At 42.3% G+C, this 13,941-nt stretch overlaps 1 protein-coding gene across 2 annotated transcripts; it reads left to right on the top strand.

Annotated features, from left to right (window-relative positions):
- The first annotated feature begins 2,385 nt into the window (after positions 1 to 2,385).
- On the top strand, positions 2,386 to 10,464 carry nptxra (neuronal pentraxin receptor a). 2 transcript variants are annotated; one of them, XM_085352196.1, is made up of 5 exons: positions 2,386 to 3,117; positions 7,348 to 7,630; positions 8,065 to 8,297; positions 9,547 to 9,726; positions 10,234 to 10,464. In XM_085352196.1, exons 1-5 carry the CDS (start codon positions 2,386 to 2,388, stop codon positions 10,462 to 10,464), a joined length of 1,659 nt encoding a protein of 552 aa, XP_085208322.1. The 2 variants fall into 2 exon arrangements, with proteins under 2 accessions (XP_085208322.1, XP_085208321.1); XM_085352195.1 differs by having other exon boundaries at positions 8,056 to 8,297.
- The last annotated feature ends 3,477 nt before the right edge of the window (positions 10,465 to 13,941 follow it).

Here is a 13,941-nt window from a genome sequence, read left to right as displayed (position 1 = left end):
GGCAGCTAACCGAGCTGAGGGAGGCTGCGGGGCAGGTGACACTGGGAGCTGAGCTGCTGGAGACACAGGTGACGCTGGTGTACTGGGGTGAAGGCAACGAGGATGCAGTCCCTCTCTTAAGGGAGGATGGAATGATTTAGTAATAAGGCTTGATGGGAACAGATGCTGATGCTGAGAATACCAGGCAGCGAGGGCTTCCAGGAGGGTAGCTGACTCTACCGTGCCTGGACCGCCCATGCCAAACAGTTCGAAGCATATCCTGGCTCTCAGAGCTGTTATTAGTTGTTTTAATCTGTTAATGTCCAAAAAACCAGCTGTGCAGAGGGTGGAAGACAAAAAGTTGTCAAAAAAGACCACCTGAAGGAGTCTCTTGGGGGTGTCCTCAGCGTGGATTACTTCCCGGCAGTAATTCCACAACTGCGCGAGATACTGAGACCGTGAGTCCGCAGGATCCATTTGATGGTTGCGTCGTTCTGTCATGGTTGGCTGTGTGGCAGGCGGGCAAGCAGGAGTGGTGGATCCAAAATGCAGGACTCAGACACAGAAGTTCAACTTAAAGCGCAGCTTTAATGCTGGAAAACCTCTTACTAACTAAACTCACCAAAAGACAAACAAAAACGCTGGTGGACTAAAACACTGAAGCACAAAACACTGAACTGGAAACAAAACACTGGCAACACGGAGGCAAAACACACACAGCTTGTTGAGGGTACGACGCAACACTGACTCAGAGAAACACAGGGACTAAATACACTGGGAAGTAACGAGGAGAATGAGACACAGAAGGAGGGCACAGCTGGGGGAAATTAGAACTGACGAGACAAGCAAAGCAGGACACATTCACATAAGACACGGACCTACAAAGTAAAACAGGAAGGATCACACAGAGACGCGAACTTGACACAGTGGAGACAGCAACTAAGAAAAACAGAGACATAAACCATAAGGCAGAGGACTCTAAGAACCGAGAGACACAGAGGGGAACTCAAACATGCAGACACAGACTTACACAGAACAGAGGGGACATAGAGAAACATGAAGGGCAAGGGATCGAAACTAGAAACCATAGAAACTCACACCAAGTACAATAATACAAAAATCACAATGAACTAAAACGCTGGGTCAGGAGACCCAGGACCCTGACATTTTTTCCACAGCAGACATCTTGGATGTCATCTCCCTCACCCATCTTAAGTTTGAGCCTTTAATACCTGTGACTTTGAGCAGTCTTAAGGTAAATCCCCTTGTTACAAGTGTGAGAATGCATACTGCAACGCTCATTTTCATACCAGGGAGACAGGGATTGTTCCCACACCAGCCTATATGCTGGCTCCCATTTTCTATCTAAAGCACATGCATAAATACATTTTTTTTAATTAAGAGTGTGCATCACACGGTGTAATGAAACCTCTTATTAGTTCCGGGTCTTTATCACACACACACACACACACACACACACACACACACACACACACACACACACACACACACACACACACACACACACACACACTAGGGTCATCATTTTGTCATCTCTGCTGCTGTGGCGCTGTTCCACAGGGAGCCTCCCGGGTGAATTATGGCTCTGCACACATCACATTACAGTATAGCCGGTCTGTAATGTGTTGTTGAGCTGGAAAATATAGCTGTAGCCAAAGGGCCGAAAAACTAATTTTCTCGTGTAATGGGAGGGTTTTTTTTATGTATGTATGCAGGACAAAGCTGGCTCAGAATTTGATGGAAGCTGAAGTGAAAATGGAAAGAACAAAATCACCTCTCCTCCAAAATTTCTTTGCATGTATTCTGCAAAATAAAATTTATCTGTGAAAACGGGGGAGAAAAGGGTCGCTCGTCCAAACCGCCCTCCCCAAAGGTTAAAGTTGTGCTGTTAAACACAGTGCAGGTGGGGGACAGGTGTGTCCTGTATTTTTATTTTTTTTTACATTTAACTTCTCCTCTCTCTCCTCCATCTCTCTCCCCCTCGTGATTCCGTCTCGGCATTAACAGGCTGGATTTTTTGCCTGAAAACCGAGGACATGCGCGCTGAACAGGAGGAGGAGGAGGTGGAACACACGATCTGCTTCTGATATTTTCTGTTGACTCCGTGATCACTCAATTATGGTGCGGAACTCTCATTTTTCCATCTCCTGTTTTTTTTTTCTCTTAAAGCGGGGATGTGAGGAGTGATTTTTGTCCCTCTCTCTCATTTATACAGACTAAACTTCAGTCATTTCACACTTTATTTAGCTTTATTTGGTGGCAAGATTCCTTTTTTATTTCTTGCAGATAAGGAGTGTTATTATTATTATTGTTATTAGATTTTTCTAATAATCGATCGCCCCCGCCGCCACCCTGAAGTTCATCGTTATTATATTGGCCGCCGGGATGGTGGCCTTCATCGGAGCGGTTATCTGCATCATCGCGGCTGTCCACACCGGATCCTCCAAGGCTGCTGCGGCTCAACAGCAACCAGCAGTCGACAACCACTCGCTGTACCCGGACGCCGCAGCGCAGACACCCGCCGCTGCGGGCTCCGTGGCCCGGCCCGGCTCCCTGGGTGCTCTCCACGGTTCTGAAACGCCCGATTCAGAAGCGCCTACCTTCAACATTGGGCTCGGCGGGCTGGACGGGGTCACCGGACTCACCGGACATGACCCGACCGTCAGTCGGCTGATCTGCACTCCGATCCCAGCCGGGGAGTGCAACCCGAAAAACTTTCAGCAACAAGCGGACGACCCGTCGTTGTACGCAGGCGAAGACTGGGGCTACCTCCGCACCACCGCGGAGGAGCTCCGGCAGAGCGTTCTGCAGCAGAAAGACCAAATCTTAACAGACCAGCGGACCATAAGGGAGCTGACGGGGAAGCTGTCCGAGTGTGAGAAGGGGCTGGACGGGAAAAGTGGTAGGAGCAGCGGCAGCAGCAGCGCGGGAAGACGTGGGAGCTCCGCGGCGCTGCGAGGAGGAAAAGGCGCGGCGCAGGAGGCGCACCTGGACCGGATCATGGTGCGGGACAGCCCGTCTGCGACCTCCGACGGTGTCCACCTGCTCACAGTGCGAGCTGTGGATGAACTGGAGCAGGCTATAACTCAGCTCAAAGACCGTATAGAGAAACTGGAGGTAGGTAGAGTGTCGAGAAAAGCACACAAACCACACTCTGCATACAAATCAAGCAGCACTTGATCGAGGTGTAATTAATCCCAGGGAGCAGTATTTAGTCACCACAGGCACCTGAGGGCACAAAGAAGAATCTCCACAGTGTAAGACTGATGGAGAGGGAGCTGTTTTAAATATTTATAACACACTCCTCCATGCTGGCCACTGTGAAGACACCTAGCTGTTTATTTCTTCTTCACTCTAGAGCTCCCTTTAGGATTTATGGATATGACCCATGAAAACAAGGGGTTTATTTTTTTCAGTGAACTATCTGCTACAGTGTTTGTGTCAGTTGTTAATAACACCTAATTTTCTCCATGTCATCACACCTGACATATGTAATGAAGCCCACATACACTGTTGCTAATTCCAGAACTGAAATGATAAAATAATGGAAAGAGTGAAGAGTGATGCGTGCAGGGAGAGCAGGAGGCAGTGAAGGAAAGAAGACAGCAGAGTGACATCAAACACGCTCTTACTTGACCAGATTCAGATGAAGGATAACCTCATTTTGGGGCTAAAGAAATGACATGAATAATTCAGGAGGTTCCTGTTTGTTTGGTCCAAACACAGGCTGATTGTGTTTCCCTGCAGTTCTGCTCCTCTGATGTAGTTTATGTAGGACATGCTTGTGTGGTGGGTCACTTCCTTTGTTCGGTCTGTTGTGTCTGCATTGCCACTGTCAGAGAAAACCTCTATAGGATGCATCCATGTGATCTGTCACACATAACCTTATCACCCTACACTGCTGTCAGACGACTTTCATCCCTGTTCTCACAGAACTTAAGTTGTGCCTGAGTTGAATTCCTGCTCTGTTGCTATTTTATCTCTTGTTTTTTTCTTTCGCCCACGTACCCCCCCCCAAACTGTTTCTTCCACCATCCAAGTCACGTACAGGTACAGCAGATTTAGATTTTTTTTTCAGACCTTGTGAACTGGTGGTCAAAGGTGGAAAGCACTGGTTAAATCCCCTGAACCTAGCTTTCTTCTTGCATGTGGTCTGCAGATGTTGTTTTGCATCATGTCTAGTCTGCTGCAGCTCCTAATACAGCCAGCTATGCCCAAATATTTGTACAGCCAGAAAAACAAAAAGGAAAAATAACTGTCATGATGTCTCCTCATGTATCAGGAGAGCAATTAATCTGAATTGAACATATCCCATCAGCATTAACACATTAGCTTCAATATATTACAGCAGAAGCACCACACAGTGCTTGAAAATTTAAATCAAAGAGCCTTCTCGTTCTGGGTATTATTGTCTGTATTATACAGTAAGCATCAGTTTTTTACTAATCATATAAAATAAGACATTTCTTCTCTTAAACTAGTGTGCCAGGAGCATGAATAAAAATATTTAATTACTGCAGAGGCTGACTTGACTTTTGCTCCAGTGCCACTGTGCGTGCTTTATTTTCACTTGTGATTTTAGTAACGTATTTCAACCACTTCTGAATGTCCTGAAATTTGCAGGATGAGCTCTAATTTGGATGTGCTGCTGATATTTCATCTGTGACCAACATTAGGTTAAAACCTCACATGTGAAACTCGGTCTGCATTTTGCTCAAAGCACTGTTGTGCTTTTAAATACAGCCTCACAGACAAAGAAAGACACACAAAGAAATATGGCAAAAAAAACCCAAACAAACTCTCCTAATCATCTCTGAGATCATGCCAACAAATGTACTAGCAGTTACAGTTGGCGCTGCAGTACAGACTTATAAAGCAGAACTAATGTGAGCATCATTTTTTTTAGGGTAGCTCAGGTGGTACAGCAGGTCTTCTACTAAAGGTGGTGGGAGGGGCAGATCACCAGGGAGGCAAAGGGAGCGACTGGCACCCTGACTAGACCTCTCGCCCCATCTTTGGCCCCTCATGTAAAATCTTCTAGATCCGCCAGTGGTTGGTAGTTTGATTTCTCGCTTTTCCAGCCTCTAGTCTGCAGGCCAAAGTATCCTTGGGTAAGATACTGATCCTGAAATTGTTCTCTAATGTGTGAATGTTAGATATAAAACACTTAAGCAGGAAAAAAAAAGAGTTTTTGTGAATGGGTGAATGAGACAAGTTGAATACTGTTGGCTCCTTAAGTAAAGTAGAGCTGTGCTATAAACCAGAACCAGACCAGTTACTATTTCCCATAATATTAACAATGAATGAAGCATGACGACACATCTGTTTCAGAATCAGCGATTAAAGCTTTTTTTTGTTTTAGCTTGACGATAATGACATATTGCAGCTTTCTGGAAAAAGCCTTGCTGACAGTTTTATTGCTGATTTTATCAGAAAATGCACCCAGTCCTGCAAAGTGGTGTTTTTATGGCTGGAGAGATTGCTAAAGTACATCTTAATATAATGCTGTGAGCATTTCATTGGAAATTCCATCTGTCATCTATCTTTGCTCCATCAAAAACCTTGCATATGCATTAAAGCTGCATATACATGTTCAGCGTGTTTCTCATGAGTATAGTATATTTCCCAGGCATCTCTGTATATTTAGACTGCATATACCATGTAATAATGTGCTCGGGGAACAGCCTGGACAAGCAGGTTTGAGGAAACTTGCTGAGTCTTTATTTACCTCAGTGCTTCCTTTGTGGTTTGAGTGTTCAGTGAATCACGTTAATATGGAATTGTGAGTTTCTGTTGTTTGGTGTGTGATACCTAACTGAAAAGAAAAAAAATTCTCTTTAGACATGAGATGACTCACCATATTTAGCAACTCAATAAACATTTTTTTGCCATTTTCTCTGGAGCAACAAGTGCTATTAAGTTTAGACTGCTTTATTCATGCTTCTGTTGTTTTAGTGGAAAGTGAAGCCTTAGGATAAATTATGGCCAATGAAGGAAAAATTAGTCAATGTTTAGCTGCGGTGAACTTAGAGATTCAATAAAGATGCTCCCTTATTCGCAAGGTGTCACCACAGCAGGCAGACTTTTTACTCTGGATGCCCTCTCTCACACAACACCAGAGGGATTTGTGTCTCCTTCTGCATTTGAACTGAGGATCTTTTGCTTGCTAGGCAAATGTGTAAACCACTATACTGTGGCGCCTCTAAAACACAGAGATCCACTATTATTAAGAATATTAAAAAAAAAACAGTTTAGAGGAATATTATATAGAAATACATTTATTTAGAATTTTTGCCAAGAGCTGATATCATCTAACTCCCTTCTATCTGCCTGCTTCGTACTGACCTGGCTGTCTGAAGACTGAAAAAAAGCGGGCGTGCTCTGTTTGCAGGTAGGCTGAACTGAAGCAGGTGTTTGGGGAACTGGAGACCAGCTCGCAGTTAGAGTTTAGTAGGGCGTGTGGCAGACAGAGAGTGGGCAGGGAGAGGAGCTGAAAAAAGCAGAATAAACCTTGATGCAAAATGAGTCTAGTCAGCTGGAGTAAACTTACAAAGAACTGAGACAATTTGCATGTTAATGATCAAGGAACTGACCTCACAGCCCATTGTTCTTCAAATGTACATTTTATAAGCTTGGGGAAACCTGCAGTCAGCTGAGACTGAAGACGTCACTTGGATGACTAATGAAACGTTTCTCCCACAAAATGTTACGTCCAGATGAACAGAATCAACCTTTTGGGAACTGAGAAAGTTGCACTTATCCAACAAAAGGCATCTGGAAAAATTGAAGCTAAGATACTAGTGAGGATAGTGATATACAGTATATATACATATGAGTGAAGCAGGGACAAATGTCTGTTAAGATTGATATACAGTATATATACACATATATGAAATAAAAAGCCAAAGTATAAAAATAAAATGTTCTCTTCTTATTGGAGTTTGTGCCAGACTATTTTTGCCTGCATGCCAACCAAGCAAACTGTGCAACAGGATAGAAATAGACTCACACACGCTCAGAAAACATGCTTCCCAAAATGCTGATGTGTTCTTTTAAGTGGAAAAAAGGTTAAACCTATCCGCAGCATATAAAGACTCCTTATTAAATCAGTCAATCAGTTCTTTTTCCTTTTCCCCAAAACATAGTTTTAGTGTTAGAGTTCAGAGCTAGGGTATACATGAAGTTTGGATAAAGAACTTGTTGCTGCTTCTTTTCTTTTCATATAATACCCATACTGCTAGAATTACTAAACAGAATTCCATAGAGACTGTGCACTTTTATTTCATCCTTAGACTGTATAAACCACATTCTGACCAAGTTTTCTTCCACTGACTTCCTCCTCTGCAGTCAGATATTGGCCCATTTCCTCACAACCAGACAGACAGCAACACCTCCGGAGTGCCAGAGGAAGGTGGGATGTCTGGCAGCCCAGAAAGGTTGCCTGATCTTGGGCACAGAGCTGGTTCTGACAGCTCCTGGAGGATGGACGACTTAGAGGTCGAGCTGGAGAAGAAGGTACAGCTTCTCGAGAAAGAGAGAAAAGCCTTGAGGCTGGAAACGGAGAAACACAATCAGGAAATCGAGCGGGGCATCAATAAACTACACCACCGAATCTCAGGGCTGGAGGAAGGTACGGCATCATTGCAAAGGGGGAAAAATGGAAGAAAAAAGCAGAACATTCGTGTTTGTGTGCAGGCGCATTTTAATGTGCCTTAATGAAAAAGAATTTTAAAATGATGAGAGAAATGACGAGTGACTGATTAATCACTCACAAAATGAATTAAGTTACTAATGATGAGAAATAATCTGGCATAAAAAATAACCCTAGAGGTTCGACTTTCTTTCGCTTTTAATCAAATCAAGCCATGGGCTTTCATTATAATGAATAAATCATGTTCAACTTGTGTAAAAGAAAAAAAAGATGAGAAAGACTATAAAATTCATACCCAGCTTAAAAAACACATCAGATGCTGTGACGAAAATGCAGTTATATAATAAAAGCTGGGAAACTGTTTGATCTGCTTAACTGGTTTCTGGTTTCTGTCACTTCCCCAGGTTTCTCAGGGCATTCTTTCCCAGAGGGATACAGATTGTCCTTCCCAACACGGACAAACTACATGTACGCTGTTGTGACGCACTCCATGCCAAAGCTGCGGGCCTTCACGATCTGCCTGTGGCTGCGCCCCGCGGAGAGAGGCATTGGGACCCCCGTGTCGTACGCTGTCCCCGAACAGCCGAATGAACTGGTGCTGCTGCAAGGCCTGCACGCTCCTGCTGAGCTGCTCATCAATGACAAGGTACTGAGAGTGTCTGACAGTGTGGGGAGTGAATACCTATTTCACAACTTCTCTGTAGTCCTCTGGATTTTCAAGGAAGCTTCTCAGCCTTTTTTCAAATGATTTTTCAGTTCAATTCAGTTTTATTTATATTGTGCCAAATCAGACAACAGTCACCCAAATGTGCTTTATCTTGTAAAGACCCTACAGTAACAGAGAAAAAACCTCAACAATCAAGGTTCAAGGTTTAAGATTCAAACAACCACCTTTGAAAAGCAGTTGGTGACAGTGGGAAGGAAAAACTCCCTTTTAACAGGAAGAAAAGGGGAAGAGCAGCCATATTCTTTGACAGCTTGGGGGTGATGGGAGGAAGACAAGGTAAAAGACACACTGTGGAAGAGAGCCATGATCTATTTGATGATTAGAACCTTAAAGGCACTCAAAGCCAGCTTCTGCTTTCTGGATGGTTCATTCTCATGTACAATGTTTGCCACTAGTGGGGTACATAAAAACCATAAAAGGGTAATGGTTTAATCCACTAGTCAGCTGGAGCCTTTCTGTGTGGAGTTTGCATGTTCTTCAGGGACTCTTCCAATCCCCGTCCAAAGACACGTTTGTTAGGTTAACCTGTGGTTCAAAAACAGCTATAGGTGTGAATGGTTGCCTCTCTGTGTGTTAGCCCTGCTACAGACTAACGATCTGCCCAGTGTGTACCCCACCTCTTGCCCTGTGACAGCTGAGAAGCTGTTAAGAATAGATGGATGGATCGATAAAAAATTATAGCCTAAATTTGAATTTCTACTGTCTATTGAGGAAGAAAAAGTGCTTTGAATTAGCATACAAATAAGCAGAACACATCAAACGAAACAGCCAATTTAGACAAGCTAAATAACCCCATTCATGTGTTTAAATGATAAACTGAGATACCACCTTGGGTTGCAGGGTAGTGTAGCGCAGTGCAGTGGCTTTAGGCACAATCCAATGAAGTCATTATGGTAATAGATGCCTGGAGAAAAAGTTGTGTGTCCTTGGAGGTAACAGAATGTCTTTGGTAAGTAAAAAGCATTATAAGAGCCATCTTTAGAACTTTAGCATCAAAAGGTGTCTAAGGGCTTTCTTGTGACTTTAGAGCTGCATTTCTTTCATGCAAATGCAATCTCAGCACAAGCTGTCTGATGACCCGCCTTACCTTCAGAACTGTGGCACTCACAAAACCTCTCACAATGACATCTGCTTCATCTGGACTGCCCTTTTGTTCCCCTGCTCTTAGGTGGCTCAGTTGCCTCTGAACCTCTCCAGGGGCAGCTGGCAGCACATCTGTGTGAGCTGGACACAAAAGGGAGGAGTGTGGCAGGCCTACCAAGGGGGGAGGCTGAAGGGAGAAGGTCACGGACTAGCCGCTGGACATCACATTCGACCTGATGGAGTGCTCATTCTCGGGCAAGAGCAGGTGAATAAAATACATAATTAAGTAACTAAAGTTTTAGCTGGTTAAAAGCAGACAAGAAGCTTAGAGAAAAAGTTCGTTTTTGCGAGTCCTCCTGAGTACAGCGCTGCAGTCAAAAGTTTAGCCACTGCGGCTGTGCCTCTGCTCACCTATTGGCTTCTCTGTTAGCTATAATTAAAACTAGAAAATGAAAGCATCAGTGACTTTGAGAAAGTAAGTAAATCCATGAATTATATTTTCTGCTTGCCTGCATTCAGATAGTGTGCTAAGATGTGATGCTATGAATGAGATGTGTATGTGTGATGGATACAGATCTGGTAGTTAAAAGAGCCCGCCCCACATGTCTGCTTTTGTTTCTTGGCTTGTGTTCATACTGATCACCACATCTTTTTCATTTCCCAAATTCAAATCCACGCTCTTGCCAAAGGCAACAAAAAAGCTAAAGCTGTGCTCATAGGCATTAGAAATAAAAGTACATTTATTTTAGGTATGTGTATTTTTTTTCTCCAGGATTCTCTGGGTGGAGGTTTTGACTCATCCCAAGCCTTGGTTGGAGAGTTGTCCCAGGTGGGTCTTTGGGACCGCGTCCTGACGTCCAACCAGGTGGCCAGCTTAGCCCGATGTGGCAAAATAACCCAGGGCAGTGTGATACCCTGGGCTGAGAATGGAGTTGATGTTTATGGTGGAGCAACCAAAGACCCCGGGGAGCCTTGCAGTAAACACAGCAGGAGTTCTCAGTGAACTACAGGGGAGGGTTTTGAAGGGAAAGATTCCACATCTCCAGTATTACCACTAACAAGGGACGTTCTAAACAGTAAAAAACTTCTAAAACTGTGTGGCATTGGATAACAGTTGTTTAACATGGAAAAAGAAACTAATGGCATACATTTATATGAAGTGAGAAGGGGCTGAGACACCTAACAGTCCAACAGATGCTCTTATCATCTGGAAGGTTGTGCAATACTAGATAAATACAAATGTAGTATACAAACAGATTGTATTTTTAAAGTACATATAGTCCATTTCTTAAATTAGAATATAAAATGAAAATTACAGTGTAGATTTGCTCACTTAAAAACAGCAGCTAATAGCTATTGTTAGCAGTAACAGTAGCTAATAGCTAATTAGAACTTGTATAACTACTTAGCTAAAATGCTACACTGCCATCTTTAAATAAATAAATGATTCCTCATTTTACAAAACATACTTTCTTGTTGGGAGTTTTGAGTAGAGGTATTTGAATGTTGTAAAGCAGCCAGCTAACTTAGCGTACCAAACAATTTCTTTACTTAGACATGAAAGTCCTCAATCACATGTGTTCAGTTCAGTTGAATTTCGTAGATCCCGAAGGCTGCAGAATTAAATGAATTACCACCGAAATGCATTTTAGTGCCAATACATTCAATACTGACAGTTTTTAGTTTTACATATACTTTAGAAGTGCTTACGGCTAATAGCTGATGAGTATTATTTAAAACGGAGTTATCAAGTTCTAATAGCTTCTGTGGATTTCAGTGTTTCTGTAAAATACCTGTAGTGGGTTGTTGAGGTAGAGAAAGTTGTCATCATTTGGAAGTTCAGGGCAATCCAAGCTTCTTAAGTTTTATTGGGAAAAATAACAAACTCCAAAAAGTTCTGTTAGTGTGTATATGGCACAGTAAATGTGTTATAAGAACACACAGAGTGAATGGGTGTATTGTAAAGTTTAATGAAAGTAGAATTGTGCTATATAAATGCAGACCTCATTAACAAGAAAAAAAGGAATTACATCTGATGTGACAAGATTTGCAAGAAACCTCTGATGATTATCCAGCATTGTGAAAGGTCTTGATTTCGCTGTAAGACAACTATGTATTTACTCCATAGATTTTGTACAAAATACAATATGAATGAGTTTAATGGCAGATACTGTAACTTTTGAAGAATGGCAGATGATGTATTTCGAACACTTTTGCTAAGTTAGCCAGCTGCTGCAGTAGTGTTAATTATATACATTGTGTGAGACTGGCAATCGCCTTTTATCAAAGTCTTAACAAGAAAGCAAATAAAGAAAATTCCAACCTGTGGAACTTTTACTTAAATCAGCTAAAAATAGTGGCTATGATGTCATTTAGCAGTCAGAACTGTGCAAAAATTGAATTTTTCAATAGCACTTTATAATATGGCCTGTTACTAACAGTTTAATTCTCTACCATAAAATACCATAAAATGCCATTTTATGGTATTTTATCTAAAATTATAATGTAATTTTTTAAACCTATAAATACTTAGATTCACTAAAAAGGGTGGTTATAATCCAATGCTTGTTTTCTTAAGGGTTTTTTTTAATAAGTAGGAATATGTACATCTATTACCAAAAATTCATCATGCGCACCAAAAAACTGACATGTATTTACAATTTAAGGTTGGAAGGTTAAACCACTCTATAATATGGGCTGCATCCATAAATGTACTGCATACTAACAAAATAAACTAAAGAAATATCATTTGTGTTTGTACCGAAACATATGGAACTTTCCACCCACCTAAATTACGTACTTTATTCCTTACTTTATTACTTTATTCTTTTTTCTAAAAACTTCACCCCCTTATTGTCATTTGAAATGGAATACTGTTAGTCGTAGGCTGTATTATAAAGTGCTACTTTATAAGCAACTTTTCCATTTATTCATTTATTTTTAAGCTGCCACATTGTATGAAAAATAATGAGTTGATCTCAGTCTCAGAGATCTGACCTCTACTATGAAAGCGAGAGGTTGTGTCAAGCCAGCAGAAACCCAGCAGGGTTGGGCAGAAGTTAATTAAGGGCTGTGACTGCTTTAGAGTTTAAAGTCAAGGTAAGGTGATGAAAAATGCTGGAGAAAGTGGTAGGAATATTAAGCAGTAGGTGGCAGCCAGGAGTAGATGATGAAAGAGAATGAAAAGAGAAAGTGGGGATAGAGATGGATCGGATACTTGTTATAAGTGATGCTACATTGTTTTCACCCCTGCATGATGTATTCATATGCTTTTATTGTCTTGCCACTGCAATGTGTTGCTCACCGATTTCACAGAAGAGGACAGAAGCGTTTGCATTCATGCAAAGGTGGCTGTCTGTGTGTCTGTCTTTAAAGGTCAGGGGGGTCTGTTTTAACCCCTAATTACCTGAAATTACAGAAATATTTTTCCCTAAGGAAATTCTCAGTACAAACAGAATGTTTTTAATGTCTTTAATGTTTTTACTCATTTCTTGAATACATTTTTCTCCATTTATGTAACCTGAGAAATTGAGAAATCAAGGTAAAAATACTGTCACGGTCTGACTGGGGCAGACCGTATGTGTTGCAGAGGAGGACTCAAACGCAGACCAAAACGTGGTGTGGATTAACAAAACAAGCCGTTTATTGAGGTTAGCAACGAGGGTACAAAATAATCGGGCATCGGTGAAAACTAAACAATAACCTAAACTGGGTGAACTAATAACAAAATATGAAAAAGCTTAACCATAGTGAACTGACATGGGTACTTGGGGATGAGACATGGATGAGCAGACGACCTGACAATGGCATGAAGAAAACAAAAGGCTTAAATACAGACATGAGGTGATCAGGGGAAGTGGCGACACATGGGGGAAAACAGCTGACAGACATAAACCTAATGACAGGACCAGGAGAGGAAAGCTAAATACAATAAACAAAGAACACATGACATTGTCAGAATAAAACAGGAAATACTAAAACATGACAACACAACTTAACAGACCTAATATGTGATGAATAAATACAAAACCCCAAAACATAGAAAACCCAGGAACAATAACTGCCTAAACTAAAGGCAGATAGGAAATAACACAAACTAAATCACATAACAAAATGAGACAAATACAAACATGAACTCAGAGCGCTGGGTCAGAGACCCAGCCTGTGACAGAGCCCCCCCCCTCAAGGGCGGATTCCAGACGCCCAAAACCACGAAAAACAAAACCAAAAACAACCCACCAAGGGCGGGCGGTGGGGGTCCAGGACGGAGGGCCAGAAACAAGGCCAAAAAAAACAAAATGTCCATCAAAATCACAGGAGCGCAGGGAACAGTTCATGACTCCTCAGGGGGCCGACCCGGAGGGTGACGGTCCAGAAAATCATAGTTCATGTGATCAGGGGGCCGGCCCGGAGGCCGACGGCACAGAAGTCCATGGTCGAACAGTTCCGGGGGCCGTCCGTGCGGACGGCAATGGTGGCG

Source organism: Diplotaxodon limnothrissa, linkage group LG4 (genome assembly GCF_057381915.1).
Source record: "Diplotaxodon limnothrissa isolate DT_005_m linkage group LG4, D_limnothrissa_male_GT1.1, whole genome shotgun sequence".
Classification (NCBI taxonomy): Eukaryota; Metazoa; Chordata; class Actinopteri; order Cichliformes; family Cichlidae; genus Diplotaxodon; species Diplotaxodon limnothrissa.
This window is presented reverse-complemented; position numbering and strand designations above follow the sequence as displayed.